General features: G+C 38.9%; 1 protein-coding gene across 1 annotated transcript; it reads left to right on the forward strand.

Moving 5' to 3' along the window:
- Positions 1–3,283: 3,283 nt before the first annotated feature.
- On the forward strand, positions 3,284–16,106 carry RIPPLY2 (ripply transcriptional repressor 2). Its single transcript, XM_027769922.1, has 6 exons — positions 3,284–3,360; positions 11,111–11,174; positions 11,268–11,399; positions 11,508–11,912; positions 12,215–12,279; positions 15,931–16,106. The coding sequence occupies exons 1-6, from the start codon at positions 3,284–3,286 to the stop codon at positions 16,076–16,078; spliced, it is 891 nt and encodes a 296-aa protein (XP_027625723.1). The 3' UTR covers positions 16,079–16,106.
- Positions 16,107–18,303: the final 2,197 nt, after the last annotated feature.

The following is an 18,303-nucleotide window of genomic DNA, read 5'->3' on the forward strand; positions in this document are numbered from 1 at the left end:
AGTCATACTTGAGAATAGAACTAGTCAGTAAATGAGGATACAATAAAACTCACCTAAAATAGGTTAAAATTAAAAGAGCAAATTTATATATACTCTCATATATCAAGAAGTCCAGATGTTAAACATATTCACAGGTGGCTATTCCATAGGCCCAATGGATGAAAAATATTTCTAGTCTCTATATTCTTCCTCTCTGCAAATTTTAGCATCTTGGCTCATATAAACTGTTTTCCCGGATGAATCCTAAATTCTGACATCAAAAGCTACCATACATGTTGGGAGAGGTATAACATGGAGACATGGAGTGTTTCCTCCCTTGCTTTCCTTTTTGGTAATGAAAAAGACTTTTCCCAGAAGCCACTTGCCACCCTAACACTGACTCTTTTTCAAGTATCCTAGGTTAGAATTGGGTCATAAAACTGCTCAAGCCAGTCACTGGCAGGGGAAATGAGGTTAACATGATTGGCAGCCAAACATGATTCTTTCTTTGTAGTTGAAGAAAGACTCAGTATTTCCAAAAGCACTTGACTTCGTGATATCTATACAACATTGTTTTTTTGTTTAGCAAGAATGATAGTGGGGCTGAGAAGTAACTATGGGATAGGAACCCAGTTATGTTTTACACAATCACAAGTGGAATGTCTCATTGCAATAACTAAGACTATCATGGAATAGTGAATAAAATTCAGAGTTTTATAAACATCATTATTTATCTATTTTCTTTTTATCAGTAGCCATTGAGATCCTAATGCATGCTTAACAGCATTACAGAGGGGTACTCTTGTTTTCTTAAATCTTCATAATTCATTACTAGTTTTCAGTTTCCTCCAAATCCTCATATATTCCATTTAATCCTAACGAAAAGTCAGTTCTATTCACACTACTACATTTTTATTGCCTTACTTAAGTTACCATGTACTTGCCATTGGCAACAGATTATAATCTCTTGGGTTTGTTGTTGTTGTTGTTTATTTGTTTCTTTTTAAAATTTCATACTCTCAGTTAAAATTTGGATCTCCCATTAAATTGGGAGGCATTTACATATTTAGAGAATGTAAATTTCTGGGGCCAGCAGGTGGTGTAGTGGTTAAAGTGCTGGACTCCTACAAAGTTTCCTGCAGTTCAAATCTTGGACCTGGTGGCTTGAAACTCATGCCAGCATATGTGCATGCATGCTCCCAATCCTAGGAATTGAATGGAGAAGAAGGGACTGTGGCATGGCCATCCCTCTGGTGTGGAAGGAAGGGGATTTCTCACTTTCTCTCTCTCTGTTTCTATTTCTCTAGTAAGCACACATATCCTATAGCAAAAATCTCTCAAAATAAGTAAAAGAATATAAAATAAAGAATATAAATTTCATTCTGTAATCCAAGTAATTCTATAATCCAAATTAATAATAAAGTCAGAAATAAATATAGGAATATATTGGGTTGTTGGAAAAGTCATGACATATTTTTCTATGCAAAAATGCATCATGACTTTTCTAATGACCCAATATTATCTAATATGGCTTTCTTTCTCTGAAATAACCCACATGCCAGCTGTCTGGTTTCCTATTAGTAGTATGAGCCAACCAGGACAGGGAGATATTTTCTGCTATGATTTTACTTTAATAGGAATAATAATTTATAGATCATTTAGATAGTGATCCTCTGTAATTTTCCTGCCGGATCTCAGCCTAATTGTCATCACTTTTGAGGCCATCCCTGACCATTCCATTTAAAAAGGGCTTCCTAATTTATTGCTCTTCTATTTCTGTCTATAGAACTCTTGCAAATCTGTAATTATCTCCCTCGTGTATTTGCTTATTTTCTGCCTCCAACTAGAATGTAAGCACTGTGAGAACTGGAAAACAGGTTGGTGTTACCCTACAGTCTGTGATCAAAGCTTAATCCAGTGCCTGGTTCATAATAGCTGATCAATAAATATTTGTTAATTGAATCTAGTTTTTTGAATCATATCTCATAAAATATGTCATATTCTAAAAGAAAAATTCAAAATGAATTTTGGTATTTATCATTGTTTGGCCAATGATGTTTAGTAATATAGGATGTTACATTTGTATACCTAGTGGATATTTAACATTTTACTTGGTGGATATTTAACATATGCCTAGTGGGCATTTAGCATAAAGTATCAGATGTGGAGAAGCATGGTAAAATATAGTTTAAAACAGCCCCATCTCTTGTTATGTCAAATAGAAACATTTTTATATATGAGGAGGGTTTTCAAAAAGCTCATGGAAAATGCATATTATGAAAAGGCCGTGCATGGATTTCAAAATTTTTTGCATGAAAATAAACTCATATTTTAGTTTCTTTGTTCATGAAATTTTTGAAATCCCCTTGTCCTATATTTTCACTTAAATAATTCAGTAAGTATAAAATATTAACCTATTTGGGGCTAACATACAAGTTAAAAAAATGTCTAGAATGCAGCCATCAAAAACCCTCCTAGTTAATTTGTCCAATACTGAATTTCTGAAAATTTTTTGTTTCTTCACTATACCTTGAATGGAACAACCTCTCATGAACTCTCAGTATGGTTTAATAATATACATCCAATGCTCATTAGTATATGGAACATGAAATATTTTAGGCCATTAAATAGTATAATTTATTGTTATTAACCAACTAAGGCAGTTACATGAAGAGCACAACCAAACCTGTCTGTTTTCAATGGAGATATTCCCATGTATGAGTGTGATTAACACAGACTTGCTAAATCTCGCTGAGCCATCTGTGAGCACCTTCTTGGTTTAAAACAACACACATTAGCTCTGCTCAGTTCTGAGTCAGTTTTTGCCACAACTGTTATCTTTATCCCAAGCCTGGGAAGATTCTCAAAAGCCTGAAGGTTTTAAAATGCCACTTTTCACTAAGAATCTGATCCTTAAACTGAAAAACAGTTTTTCTTAAAATCAGTAACTCAAATGAGATTTTATTGGCATAAAATGTTGGCTATGGAAGTTCTAATATATTTGTAAGGAAAAGAATAAGAGTATTTCAGCTTATTAGTGAGTTTAGAACATATTCATATGTTTAACCTTCTAATAATCCTAAGTGAAATTCCTAATCACTGAACTCCTTTGCTTGATCTTTAATTCAACCTCAAGTTAGAGTGATGCACACGGTCCTTCTATAGACGCCTCAGTGTGAAGTCCTGCTTATGGCAAATAAGTAGTAGCAGAAAGTTTTTGACAAAGGCCTGATAAATGGTGCATTCCATAGTTTGGAGACCACAGATCCAATACAGTCTTTTCTAAAGAACTTGTGCTGACCACATGAAACAGAACATCCACATGGAGCTTCTGGAAGAAGGCACTGCAGCAAAACTACTGCCCCGAGATCAGTGGCCAGTGTAAGCACAATGTATGCTTTAAAATACACTCTAGTGTTGTGAGACGGTGCAACAATCATTTTCTCTACCAAAGATTCATGTTTTTAAACACCTGTAAGTCAGAAACATTTAAAAAACACTGGATTCTGACCGTGGCTTTTAGTGTTTCAGGCTCGGATTCCACATAGTTAAGAATTGATCCTTAGGCCCAGCCATGGCGGCACAAGCAGTAAGGCTGCTGCTGCATGATGCTGAGACTATTTAGGAAGCTTTGGGTCTGTGTCCAGGTTTGTGTCCATGTTCATATCCAAGTATCCATATACTTTAAACAAATTTTTTTAAAGAGTTTTTGCCTGAGGGAGGGTCCACTCACTGGAGAGAGAGCGATAGAGACAGTGAGAAATCATCCCCCAAGGGGGAAGACCATGCTGCAATCCCTTCTCCTCCATTCTCCTCCCAGGATCTTGGACACGCACACACATGTGCCTGGCGTGATTTTCAGGTCACCGGGTCCAGGACTCAAACCGCAGTTGGCCATGTGGGAATCCAGCAATGTAACAGCTTATGCCATCTACTGGTCCCCATTCTTACCCAGGTTTATTTTGGTATCTTTGTCAAGGTTTGTGTCTGAGTCCAAGGTCTAGTTCCTGTCTGGGTCTGTCTGAAGATGCCTATATGTCTGTCAATGATCCTGGCTGGCTGTGGAGTTGTGGGGAAGATTGTGGTATGAAGCTTCTCTTGAGGGTGTCTGTCTCTCCCCCTACCCACATTCCTCACTAATGAAATAAATAAACTTAAAAACGTATCAATTCTTTAATGTTACATGAAGGTTTTTATATTGAGCTATACTTTACATGTCATAAAATTTACCCATTTTAACTGTACAAGCTAATGATGTTTAGTATATTTATAGGCTTGTGCAACTATCATCATGATCCAGTTTTAGAACATTTCTAACACCCTTCAAAAAGATCTCCCATAGACGTTATCTTTACAGTTGCACATTCACTTTTTTTACTTGTTTTCTGCATGAAAACTTAATTACATAATTGAAATACAATACCAAAAATATTAATAAATTTTACTCATTGGGTTCAGATGCAAGTGAATAATGAGCCTGGAAAGGAGTACATTGTATATAACAAATTTTCAAAAAAGAAATCAAGTGGGGGCCAGCAGATGGCATAGTGGTTAAGGCGCTGGACTTTCATGTAGTCGACCATAGTTTGAGTCCCGGTTCTAGCAGCTCGAAAGTCATGCAGGGTGCATGTGCATGTGTGCCCAAAATCCCAAGATGATAATGGAGGAGAAGGGATTATGGAGTGGCAATCCCCTCTGGGGGACGATTTCTCTCTTTCTCTCTCTCTCTGTCTGTGTCTCCAGTGAGTGCACACCCTATAGCAAAAGTCTCTCTCAAAAAGAGAAAAAAATGGAATCTAACTAATTAGGTATTACAGTTTTCCTTAGATAAGATGAGCAAAGTCATGAATAAGAAAGCATGTTTCTGAACTGAGACTAGCCTTGCTCTTGTTACAAGCAAACCAGGCCTTATTCAGAAGGCACATGGTGGCGATAGCTGCTGTGAGTCATGATACTCCCCTCTTCCTTCACACCTCTGTTTTTCACCTCTGTTTCTAAGTGGGGAGGAAGTCATACCCTGGCTGAGGTCATCCTGTCTGTTGTGGAGTGGGGCAACGCCAGGTCACATTCAAAATGAGAACCCACTTCAAGCTCTGATATTTCTCCTTGATTACTATTTTCTGGATAATATACAAGGGGTCTTCAAAAAATTCATGAAAATGCATATTACAAAACGTCTCTGCATGAATTTCCAATTTTTGGTTAGCAAAGTAAAGTCAAACTTCAATTCTATTTTTTCTGCAGATTTTTTAAAAGTCCCCTCATAGAAGCTCATATTCAGTTTTAAAATGCAGTCTTGATTTCTTTCCTTCTTCCGTTTCAGGGACCATCACCTAGCACTCTTGCTCCAGGGTACTCTTCCTTTCTGACATTTTATCATCATGCAAAGGTCCAAAGTTGTAAAAATAAAAGCACATTAGGTACACATGAATCATGTGTAAGGTCAATTTATGATGTTTTAGCAAAATAAAAAGCTTTGTGGCTTAGATGTTAATTAGAATGTAGCTCCATGAAAGTTTGGAGGTTTCATCTGCTTTTTTCATTGATACATATCAAGATTCTTGACTCGCATCTAGCACATAGTAGCTGTTCAGTAAATATTTGTTGAATAAATTAAGTTTAAAAAAAAACTTTTTTGAGAGGTTTTTGCTATAGGGCGCGTGCGCTCGCCAGACAGACAGAGCCAGAGAGACAGAAAGCGAGAAATCACCCCCCAGGGGGGATGGTCATGCCGCAATCCCTTCTCCTCCATTCTCCTCTCGGGAACTTGGGCATGCACGCACACGCGCCCGGCATGAGTTTAAGCCACCGGGTCCGGCACTCGAACTGCGGTCAACTACGTGGCAGTCCAGCGACATAGCCATTACGCTAACTGCTGGCCCCTAAAAATATTTTTAAACCTAATAATAGATTATGTAGATTGGTTTACCTCATTGATGTGTTAGGAAAAGTGTGTTGATATGTTATATAAAGCACATATTTAAAATGTACTAATTGAACTTTGTATAAAAATCTAAAATCTAAACTGGAACATGAACAAGTTATACCTTAGATGATATTATTTTATAATTCTGCATTTCTTTATATTTATTTTGCAAGAGTTTATGTCCTCATACTGCATAAATCTTGTTTAAGAAGTATGTATATCAGGACCAGCAGATGGCATAATGGTTACATCATTGGACTCCCATGTAGTCGACCGTAGTTCAAATCCTGAATCCAGCTGCTTAAAACTCAAGTTGGGTGTGAGTCTGTGCATGCTAAAAATCCCGAGGGGAGAACAAAGGAGAAGGGACTGCAGTGTGGCCATCCACCCGGATGGGGTGGGGTGGGGTGATTTCTCACTTTCTATCTCTCTGTCTCTCTGGTGAGTGCATGTACCCTACAGCAAAAAATTCTCTGAAAAAAGAAAAGAAAAAAATGTAAGTGTATCTGGGGCCAGTAACTGATGTAGTGGCTAAGGCACTGAAAATTGTACCAGGTGTGAGCATGTGCATGCCCAAAATCCTGAGAAGAAAATGGAGAAGGGACTGTGGCCATTTGGGAGGTCATTTTTCACCTTCCCTCTCTCTCTCTCTGGTGAGCACACTCAACTATGGCAGCCCCCACCACAAAAAAATGTGTGTGTATATCTGTTCTAAAATAGTAAATATTATGTCCGCAAAAATGACTGGTCGTCAGGACCAGCAGATAGTGTAATTGCTACGTTGCTGGATTCCCATGTAGTCGACTGTGGTTTGAGTCCTGGACCCAGTGGCTTAAACTCATGCTGGGCACGTGTGCATGTGTGCCGAAGATCCCGAGAGGAGAATGCAGGAGAAAGGATTGCAGCATGGCCATCCACCCTGGGGGAGATTTCTCGCTTTTTGTTTCTCTGTCTATCTCTGTCTTTCTGGTGAGTGCGCATACCCTATAGCAAAAAAACTCCCCCCCCCCAAAAAAAAAAATTACTGATTGTTTTCTTCCATTCTTCGGTCACAGCTTGAAATTACTATTCCCCATTCATGATTTGGCTAAGAGATACCATATTTGATGGAAACTTGATAAACTTGCAGGAAACAAACAAACAAACAACAACAAGAACAGTGTTTTGTCCTTGGTCACATTTAGAAATCAGCTTCAGGGTCTGTAAAGGGGCCAGGTGGTGGAGCAGTGGTAATGTAGGTGGAGCCACATGGCAAAGGTCCTGGGTTGCATGCAGAGGTCTCCCTGAGCATGTTGGGTACACACACTGGTGCCCATAATCCAGCCGACTGAGACTAGAGGTGGGACATGGCGTGAAGACTCTGCGGTGGGTGCCTGAGTCTCTCTCTCATGGAATAAATATTAGGTCATCAGGAAAGTCATGACATATTTTTCTGGTTCTCAATTCAAAAATGCTTCATTATTTTCCTAGCAACCCAATAAATTACTTTAAAAATGCAGGGTCTGCCTATACAGCAACAAACATATATATTTTTAAAGATCTGTGTAAGTAAGTGGCATAAACAGAATAAACATAGAAATGGTTTGGTATCTAACATTTCTAATAATCCATATTTCTAGTTCTCAGTCTATCTAAATTTGATCGAGTATGAAGCTTGCCACATTTGTACTAATTGTCTCTCCTTTTTTTAAGTAAAGCATTCCTTCTCCCTCAATTTTAAGACAACTGCTGTTCTCTCAGGTTTATATATATCCCATTATCACACTCTACCCCTCTCTTCCCTACGCAGTGCTAGGTGTCCTGATTCACCTTGCTTCTCAGGTATTCCTGGACGAGGAATATAGTCATCACTGATTTGCCGTCTCTAACCGCATGAGGTTTCTCCCCAGGGGTATTGATCTGATGTCTCCCTTCCTCTTGGGGGATCATGAACCATCATCTAGTCCCCTCTCTCTAGAGGTCTGTCCTCTCCTGCCTCTTCTCCTCATCTCATAAAAACACTTTTGTCTCTTGCACCCTAAAAACAAGACCCTTGCACTGACCTGGCATTTCCTTTCTATCTTTTATCCTCTCAGGATGGTTGCCTCAATTCACTGTTTTCATTTCTTCACTTTTAATCTACAACTCAACTTTCTATTAAAAAAAAAAAGCTTCTATCCCCATACACTCAAACGATATGTTCTAAAGACATGCGTCACTCCTTAGATGCCAGATCCAATGAACGTGTGCCCTTATCTTATTTGACCTCTTGTTAGCACTTAATACCTTAGACCTCTCCTTCCTAGATGGAATTCTTTCATGGAATTCTTTCCACCACACTGGCTTTGCTGATTTACCTTCTACTACTCCTTTCCTCTTCAGTGGGGTGTTTTTGTTTTTGTTTTGTTTTGTTGTTTGTTTTTATTTTTGTTTTTGTTTTTTGCATACCTTCTTGCCTTGCAATCAAATGTTGCTTTCCAAAGCTCTGTCCTGAGTCCTGTATTCAAGCTATAGAATTTCCCTGGGAAAATGAATCACTTCTGTAGCTTTAATTACCACTTCTTTGCTAATAACCCCCACATTTAGATCTATAGCCCTAAACTCTCTTCTGAATCCAAGGCTTCATATCTCTGGTTGTTCTCTGGATACTCTCTCCGGCTATGTGTCGCTAAGCCTTCTGAAATCCACTAGATTTCTTTGAGTCCCTTTCCTTGGGGAGACTGTATTATTTGTGCAGAAAGGAAAGTGAGCTGAACAGTCAGTAGCAGAGAGGTAGTCTATGATACTCTTTTATGCTCTTTATTCTGTTTCTGTTTCTGCTCTTTCTGAGCACATGGTAGAGCTGCATTTTCCTGTTCCTTGGAAAACAGGTGTGTCATATGACTCGTTTCAGGCAAAGAGATGTATTGGACATGATGTGTATCACTCCCAGGCAAACATCTTTGAAAACTGGCAAACAATTTTTTCTCTGCTAAGACAAGTGGCAACATTCCAGAGGGAAGGGATTCCATCAACTTGTATCCTTACTTGAAGATGATGTGGAGCAGATCTTCCACTAATCAAAAATGGGCATATAGTATTAGTGAGAAATAAACCTTTGCTATTTTAAGCCAGAGTTATTTATTATGGTCATACATATAGCCCAGCTCATCCTGACTAATTGAAGATCCAAAACCAAATTCATTATTTTTTCCCTGCAGACCACAGCGTAAAACAATGTAAGAGTATCTCGCCTGTCTTTTTCCTATGGTTTCTGTTGTCTGCCTTTATTTGAGCCTTCACTATCTATCCACTTTCCTAGCCTAAAAACTTGAGAATGTATCTAAATTCAATAATTTCTTTTTTTTTTTTTTTTTTGGCCAGAGGGCAAGTGTGCTCTCTTGAGAGAGAGAGACAGAGAAAGAAAAAGAGAAAGTGAGACAGCACCTCCACGGTGCATATCATGCTACAGTATCTTCCCCTCCATTTCTCCCTCCTCTCAGGATTTTGGGCATGTACACACATGCACTGATGTGTTTTTCAAGTCACTGGATCCAGGGCCCAATCTGTACAGTTGGCCATGTGAGATTCGGCGTTAACCACCACTTTTATGTCCAATCACATTTTACAACTCAGGTTCTATACATTTTATTTATTAAGTATCCTTCAAATCTACCTGCTCATCTCTATTGTTATATATGCATCTTATTATGTACTGCCAATACTGTTACAAGGTATTTTACATTGTCTCCTTCACTCTAGTACTGGATTTTCTTAAATCTGTCTTCCAAATGGCTGCCAGAGGGCTTTTTATAATATAAAATTAAAACTTTGACCATACCACTTTCATGCTTCAAATCTTTCAGCAGTGCTTGCAGAATAATTAAGTCAAAATGTCTTAGGATTGTATATTAGGCTTTTTTTTTTCATTTTTTAATCTTTAAATATTTATTGAAATTTATGATTTACATATAATTGCATGTTAGGCTTTTAAAAGTCCAAGCCCATTCTACCTCTTCTGTCACATCCCATTCCTTCTCCTCCCACTCCTTCACTATGTACACAGACAATACTATTCTTTGACTGATCCTTCTAGAAATCTTGATATAGGATTCCTTTACTATAAGAAAGTCTTTTTGGTTGTCCTAAAGAGACTTAAGTCTCTTCTTTGTGTCACTTCTCTGCCTAAAGTGTACATTTGCCATTGAATATACCACTTTTTCAAAATCTTTGCTTATGTGGCCATTGTAATGATTGAAATTTTCTTGGGAATTGAGGTAATATCTTATTCACTATTATATTCGGAAAGGACAGTAGTTAGCACATAAATACCTCAAATATGTTTGTGGGACTGATATTACAAGCCATACCAACCATGTAACATTATAAAGGGCTGATAATTATTAAGTAGCTTAAAACACCTGTTGAGGACTTACTATGTACAGGCACTGCAACACCTATTCTACGAGCTTTATTTTATTCAGCCTAACCATAGTTCTAGTGCATTGAGACATAAACTAGGTCTCTACTTTACAGATTTTATTATCTGTATAAGACAAATCATACATCCCTTCTTGGCATGGAGATCATTATAGGTCTTTAGATGGATTATTTTTTTCATGCAGTAACTGAATACATAGCAGAGGCACTCTTGACCTTCAACATTTCATCTACAACTTTTAGGAGAGCGTTCAGCTCCATTGTTTAAAATATTGTGAAAGAACTTATAACATGGATATATCATCTTTCCTTTTAAACATAACGTTTCTATCAACTGTAAAGGGCTTCTGTTGTGAGAGGTACCTCAAATAGAAGAATAGGTCACAGGGAAATTGTCCTTGTCTCAGGCAACTTTCAAGATTTTATTACCACCATCCCCGAAGAATTTTTAAATTATCATTGAGTGACAAAATTCCAAGTAGTGACAAAGGCATATAGATGAAACTCTTATCACTGGGAGATATTGATAAGATGGGAAAAATCACAAAGGTATGAGCAGATACATTCGGCTCATGCTGAAATCACATGAGGGCAGTCACTGGCCCTCTACGGTAGGTTACTCAGTCTTTTATAATTCATCTTCTGTTACCAATTATTTTCTATTATCTTCAAATAATATTAGGCAGAGATATGAGCCTAGTTTATAATACATTTTTTAAAACCCCTACATTCCTTTCTTAAGGAATTCTTCTATTTATCCATTTTTCAATTTTTTTTTGCAGAACGATGAATTCCCTTTCATTTCAGTTCTCTCCTAGCTTTTAGAACACGAGCTGCAGAAACAGTTACATTCGCCACAGGCCAAGAAGCCGTAAGACTCGGGAGTCAAGCAATTATCAATCATTTGGCCTTTTTGCAGAAATACACAAAACGTGTAGAGTCGCTTAATTTTATCGCCTCCTAGCCTCTTCACATGGAAATTGGCTGCTCGGGCGAATGTTGTTTTTCACCGCAGCCATGTGTCGAAAGACGATTAACACTCGTTCCGCGAAATCCTTTCCCCAGCCATTTGGGAGTTGCACGCGTTCACACCCGGGTCACTGCAGCCCGGTGCGCCTTCACGCGCAGCCTTTTTGTTTATGCGGCTAGCTGGGGATAGAGGGGCGGGCCTCTAAACATGCTGCAGGGCGCAAGGGCTATATAGACCTCTGGTCTCCGACCTGGTGGCAGGGGCCTGGATTGCCCGCGAAGGCCGACTGGGCCATGCGATGGAGACCGCGGAGCGCCGAGCCTCAGACCAAGCGCGCCCGCAGCCTCCGGCCGCCCCGGACTGCGCCACGCGGAGTGGGGGCGCGAACTCCGGGTAAGGCTCCTCCGCGCTGTTCTGCGCCTGCCCCAGCCGCTAGTCCCTCCCGCCTCCAGCTCCTCCCTCAGCCTTCCGCCACTCCCCACCCAGGCCAGCGCTAGGCTTGTGTGCCTTCTCCCTGGTCTGGGCTCACGTCTCCTCCGTGCGCCTGGGTGTGCCCCATCCCGCAGATCCGCAGGCTTCTGGAGACCGTGGGTTGACTCGCGAGGCAAGAAAGAGGTGCAGCACCGCGCGGCGGAGGCGGTGAGTGAGCCCCGAGTGGTCGGCCTGCTCTCGAAGGGTGCAGACGGTCTACCAGGGCTGGGGACGCGGTACCTGAGGGAGACACGCACCCCTGCCTGCCCCTCACTTCAGACCTAGCCTGCCGATGCGACGCGGCGAATGTGTCCTTCGAAGCCACTGAGCCACACCGATCTGGCAGGAGGAGGCGGCTGGGCTCTCTGCAGTCACATTCCAAGCGGGCGCGAAGAATGCTGGGTCGCACACAATACCAGTTTCTAGTGGGACGTGGGTGGTAGCTGCGATTCATCTCCTTTTGTCCCCAGATGCCTGATAGCCCTGACGTGACCGAAGCCTCAGGAAAGCTTTCCCAATTCAGACACCCAGTCAGGTGAGTGACAGGCCTCACTGAGGTCTCTCGCTCCTCTGGTCCCAGGCAGGAGCCGGGCTGTCACAAAACCCAGCCCAGCAGCTGGTTCTACCGTTTTTCTTGCTTGGAAAAATCTGTCTTCAAGGTTGCTTTGTCTCCCCACTCACAGAGGTCCTTACTCATCAAACTGAAAAAATGTGGGCGCTCACGTGCTCCCCTGAAAGAACTGTTCCTTAGTGCCTACTCAGTAAGTGCCCAAGGAATGTAACACGGAGAGAAAGTGGATGGCAGGACAGTCAAAGTAGAATGGTGGCGTCTTGTGTCTGCAAAGCTCATTTTTTGTTTTTGTTTTTAATCGTAAAGAGTCGTGAAATTGACTGCACACCAGGTAGAGTATGTCTGTTGTCATTCTCTTACACCCAGAGAGAAGAATGAGCTTCATAGTGCAGTTTTACAGCACATCAAGGTTGACAAGTAAGAGAAAATGGAAAATCCTGAAGATTTCTAAGAATGATTTTCCGGAAGGGGGGAGGCTAGGTGGGAGTATGTGGCAAAAGTTATTTAACATAACAGGAAAGAGCTAGTTTACTGTTCCTAGTCACAGAAAGTCAGCCTTTCTGTAATAGTCTTTATAGACTTTATGCAGGTGAAAGGTTAATAATTCTGCAGTTTTCTTGCCTTAACGAAAGGTTCCATGAAGAGGTACGTGATGTCGTAAAGTGTGTGTTTATAAATAGCTCATAGTAGTGAATACACATTCCCTGTGCTAGCACTGGTGATGGACACATACAAAATCACAATGCATGTCAATAATAACCACAGCACATCCTGCTAGGGGATGTGGTCAGGGAAATGGACAGGTTGTGGTTATTGGCTGAGTCTTGAAGAAGTTAGCCAGATGGATAAGAGGTCCGGGTAGAAAATAATAATAATAATAACATAGAGAAAGAGATTCAGGTTTGGTGAAACAGCATGGCTCTTTCTGGGAATTCCAAGGAACTGGAATTTAGGTGTGTGAAACTGTGGTCATTCCAGCATGGTAGCCGGAGACGGTATCTGGTACACCCTGGTACTGAGTTTTGGGATCTATGGGCTTTATTTTGTAGCTGGTATTAGAGATCACTCAAAGGATTTTAACCAGAACACTGGTGCAATCTGATTTATGTTTCAGAAAAATCAGCTATTAAAAAATGGTATATAGGCTTAGTTGTTAGAGTACCAAAGGTAACATTGGAAGCTTTTGCAATTGTTCAGGTAAGAAATGGTGAAAAGACATTGGAAGTAGAGATGGGACTGGGTGAATTGGAAGTACTAAGGTAACAAAATATATTTGACTTAACAATGTATTAGATATTGTAGGTGAAAAAGTCAGAATGATTCCCAAATTTGTGGTTAGTAACCAGGAGAATGCTGTACTAAGAGAATGGAAATTGGGATTCAAAAACTTTGAGAATCAAGATAATGAGTCCATATTCAGTACTGAATGTACCTATGGGGCTTTCAAATAGTGATATCTGGTAAAGAGAAGCTTCTAGAAGTCGAAGGCCAAGAGTCAAAATCTTAAGTGGGAATACAGACTTGGGAGCCTGTGGTCAATGAGAGGTTGATAAAATCATGGCAGGGGGTGAGGCCATTCTAGGGAGTGTAGAGGGGAGAGATCGGTATTCTCAGTGTAGACCTAGAAGAAGGTCAGCATCTAACTAGCATACAGAGAAAAAGAGGTTCATACAGGAAATTGAGAAGCAGCAGAATAGTAGGAATTCAAGAAAGTATGGATTCCCTGGAGTAAAAATGGTTAATAGTGAGAAATACTCGGCAGAGCATTATAATAGCTAAACAGCATTCTTTGGGTTTGGCAGTATCAAATATACGTTTTAACATAAATATTTTTCCTATTAATAAGCAGTTCTTTTCTTTTCTGAATGGTTAAAATTTAGTTGCACTTCTATTAAGTTTATTTTTATTCATTTATGTGTTGACTAGAATTGTGTTTCTTATTTGTTTTACTCAGTCGTCACACTCTTGACCATGATTTATTTATCTTTGAATTATGAATGAGGTTGGCACAAGAAATCACTCAAATATTTATTGAGTGGCAGATAAATTTCTAGTTATATATATTTATACATCAGAATTAGAGTTTCTAATCTTTGCTATGAACATTATAAACTACATTGTCTATTTTTATGCCTTTTAAAATACAGCATACTAGGGACTAGCAGATGGTGTAATGGTTACCTAACTGGACTCCCACATGGTCGACTGCGGTACGAGTCTTGGACCTGGTGGCTTGAAATGCATGCTGGGTGCATGTGTGTGCGTGCCCAAAATCTTGAGAGAAGACTGGAAGAGAAGGGATTGCAGTGTGGCTATCCCTCCTGGGGGAAGGGGGGGAGTGAATTTTTGCTTTCTTTCTCTCTGACAAGTGCACATGCCCTGTATCAAAAACCTCTCTAAAAAAATGCAGCATACTGAATATAATGTAAACTTTTTTTTTGTTAAAAGCACTCTATTCTATGGATACATGGGGCTAGCCATAGAGCAGAACTTCCTGTACTGAAATGAGTGCATCGTAGTTGGTGATTTTGCTTTTCTCTTCCTTTCTTTTCTTTGGATATGAAAAAGAAAGCCAGATGGCAAGATTAATACTTACCAGATTTTTGAAATTCTGAGGTAATCATGCTTATATGCAAATAAATCTTTTGTATAAACTTATATAATTTTTAATATTTCAGTATGACACTCCCAAACTTACTTGAATGAGGACAAGGGAAAGAAATGTGATCTTAGTTGAATGGGGGCAGGGGAGATAGATGGGATCAAGATGGGAGTCATAGCTAGCCTTCCTATACTTCAAGTTGTGGGTGTACAGAGAAACTTTTTAAAATATTGCTTTTGGGCTGGCACCATGGCCTGCTGGTTAAGGGAGCTGGATTCCACATGCTGACTGTGTGCTTTGAATCCTGACCTTAGCAGGTTAGAAAACATACTGGGTGCATGTGCATGCATGCCCCAAATCCCAAAGTGGTGAAGAAATGGATGAAAAGGGACTGTGGCATGACCATACCCCATTAGGGGACACTTTTTGCCAATTCCAATCTCTCTCTAGTGAGCACACATACTCTCTCACAAACTAAAAGGAAAATACTGCTTTGTGTGGTTTCCTAAACTTCCATGGGGTACATCTATAATAATAGTTAAATCTGTGAGTTTTAAGCAAGGGAGCAAGTATTTCTGCCTTTGTGTAAGTACATAATATTTTGGCTTCTTTATAAAATTGGCTATCATTAGAATTTTTAATGTAGTGGTAGAATTAATTTTTTTGCAAAGAAATTTTGAAACTGGAAGATAAATCTGTATTTTGTGAGAATAAATGTATCCATTATGTTTAAAGTAAACTGAATATTAATCTTTTGTTTACACAAGATTTAGTGTGAATTTGTTTGATTTACATTTTGGATAAATATTTAAAATAATCACCCAGTTATTGACACTTTGGCAAATACACTCCATGAAAACCAATAGTAGTATTTTTAAACTATCTTATGTCTGGGTAGAAATGAATAAACTAGTTTTTAAATAGATGAATCTCTTGAAATTTGACCATTTTATGACTGTAAGGATTCTGAATGTGAAAAAAGTTAAGCATATTATGTTGTCTGCTTCTTTCAGACTATTTTGGCCAAAATCAAAGTGTTATGATTACTTATATCAAGAAGCAGAAGTTCTTCTGAAAAATTTATCAATTCAAGCCACAATTTCATTTTATGAAGATTCTGATAGTGAAGATGAAATTGAGGAGTTGACCTGTGAAAATTAATCTGGTAGTTATTTTGATGACATTCAGAGTTTGTAGGATTTAATTTTAGTGTATAAATGTATCATAGTCTTTTTCAACTAATTTATTTGTATATACATTATTAATAAAATGAAATGCTTTGTAATTACTATAGTAGTTTGGTCTTTTTTATTTATCCCCAACTATAGTTAAATGTGGAATTTAAAATAAATGCTCTTTACAGATGTCTTGATTGGATTATAAATATTTGGGACATACAAAGAATAATTTGGGTCTTTTCATTGAATTACAAATTTAGCTATAGCTATAATTTTGCAAATAATTACAGTATTTAATTTTCAGGATTGAATTTTGTAACATCTGCTATTTCCTACTGATCTCAATTGGATGGTGTTACATATTAACATTATCTTATTATATGATAGAGAAAATTACATTAATATTCACATATTTATTATTATGTGTTTACTAACAGTGAAAACACTTTTAATCATTATCTAGATTTGAGAAAGGGAATCAATCTTAAAGTTCTTAAACATTAAGGATTTTAAATGAATGATGAATAAAGTAGCTATCCCTTCGATACTTGTTCTTAAATCCAGTAATAAAATAGCAAATATTATACTACATTAAGGAATCTCTAGAATTACTACAGAATGTTAAATGATAGTGATTTACATAGAACCTAAAAAACTGAAGTCTGAAGGTTAGAATTTGATAGTGTTTTTCCACTTATGTTCAAGGAGGAGGTAAGAAATTTGGCAGATAAGAAAGATTCTTCAGCATTATCAATTTTCTCTTTACTCTGGTTCCCTGCTCTTGATGGTGTTACATAAACTTTTTCTCATAGTAAATGAAATAAATTCACAATGAGTAGTTTTTCTTACAGAGACTTCTAGAAGAACACATCATCATTTAATGAGATAAAACAGAAGCAATTTGCAAGGTCAAGGTAATGTAGTGAACTATGTGCATGGAGTTCTTTAGCTCACATTCAGTCTTCACAATAACCATTTTGACTACAAATAAAAATCTTCCAAATAGTCCAGAATGATTAGAGGTGAAGGTCAGAGGTCGTTACTGAGCTAAGAAATGCCTTTTACTTGAATGACTACGTATATTCACACACTTTTTCTTGTATCTTAAAAGCTATCATCTCTCTGACTTTCAGGTACTTTACGGATTAGGTCATTGAAATAGTAAAAGTTCAAACCATGCCAGTATGTTCAAAGTCAAGAAGTTAGTAATGAAAGAAGGGTGGAGTGGGTTATTTAGAATTGTTTTGTCTTCTGAAAACTTACTTTTTGTTGAATTCTACTGTGAGGATCTGTGTGTTCTCCAAGGAACACATACAAACACCATCAGGTCACTAATCTGAATCTAGAGCATTAGGGATTGGTGTTTACCTGCACAGTATTTGTGCTTCTGTCGTTAAAGTGTTAAAATAATACAAAGAAACACTGCTGTGTTGAATTTCTGCTACTAGCTAGACAACTACCATGCAGTTTACGTATTACCACTTAACCATGACTAAAACCTAAGATTATTATGCATATGGGGAAAATGAGGCTTTGATATACTACAGTAACTTGCCCAAGACAGCTCTGACTCTTAAACGTAGCTGTTCAATACCATATTTGGGAGTGAGCACAATTCTGAGTCTTCCAGGAAAGAGAGGAGGTTACCTGGTGTGAAATAATTTGTGAGTGCAGGAATAGAGCAGGAGACTTTACTAGCGCATTTTACTCAATTTTCATCATCAGGGAATGATAAAGGTAACATTTTTTTCTTTACTCCACAGGATTTCCTGTTTGTATTTGATACCTTAGCTCTTAGAAGTGTGAGGTTCTTTTCCCTGTATAGCCTAGTGCCTTACTGGAGAGAATTTCGGAGAAGTCAGATTGCTTTAATAGTGTTACTTTACGCTATATTCCAATAGTGAAATGGTACTGTCTAACAATAGACGGGCATTCGCTACAAGAATATATTCTCCGATTCGTTCAGCACCGGGAATGAAGAACAGCTTCACTTTCTTTAAACTTTCCACGAAATAGCTGTCACTCTGTCCAGTGCTGAAAATCGTGGCGCAGGACTAACTGAGCATGCGTACTTCCTGGTTTCACCCCAGCCGGCCCTCCCCTGCCCGTCTCGCTAGCTCCGCCCCCGATAACGTGCTGCGTCACGGCGCGCCTCACCCCCCCTCACCCCCCCCGCGACCCCGGAAGGGGGTCGGGGGGCTTGACCCG

The sequence above is a fragment of the Tupaia chinensis genome, unplaced genomic scaffold, assembly GCF_000334495.1.
Source record: "Tupaia chinensis unplaced genomic scaffold, TupChi_1.0 Scaffold000097_1, whole genome shotgun sequence".
In the NCBI taxonomy this organism is placed as follows: domain Eukaryota; kingdom Metazoa; phylum Chordata; class Mammalia; order Scandentia; family Tupaiidae; genus Tupaia; species Tupaia belangeri.

Excerpts from the sequence above, each read along its gene's own strand:
- RIPPLY2 (XM_027769922.1), top strand. The coding sequence starts at position 3,284 with ATGAAACAGAACATCCACATGGAGCTTCTGGAAGAAGGCACTGCAGCA. Across the intron at positions 11,913-12,214 it reads AGCACCGCGCGGCGGAGGCG|ATGCCTGATAGCCCTGACGT; the intron begins GTGAGTGAGCCC and ends TTTTGTCCCCAG. Across the intron at positions 12,280-15,930 it reads CAATTCAGACACCCAGTCAG|ACTATTTTGGCCAAAATCAA; the intron begins GTGAGTGACAGG and ends TGCTTCTTTCAG.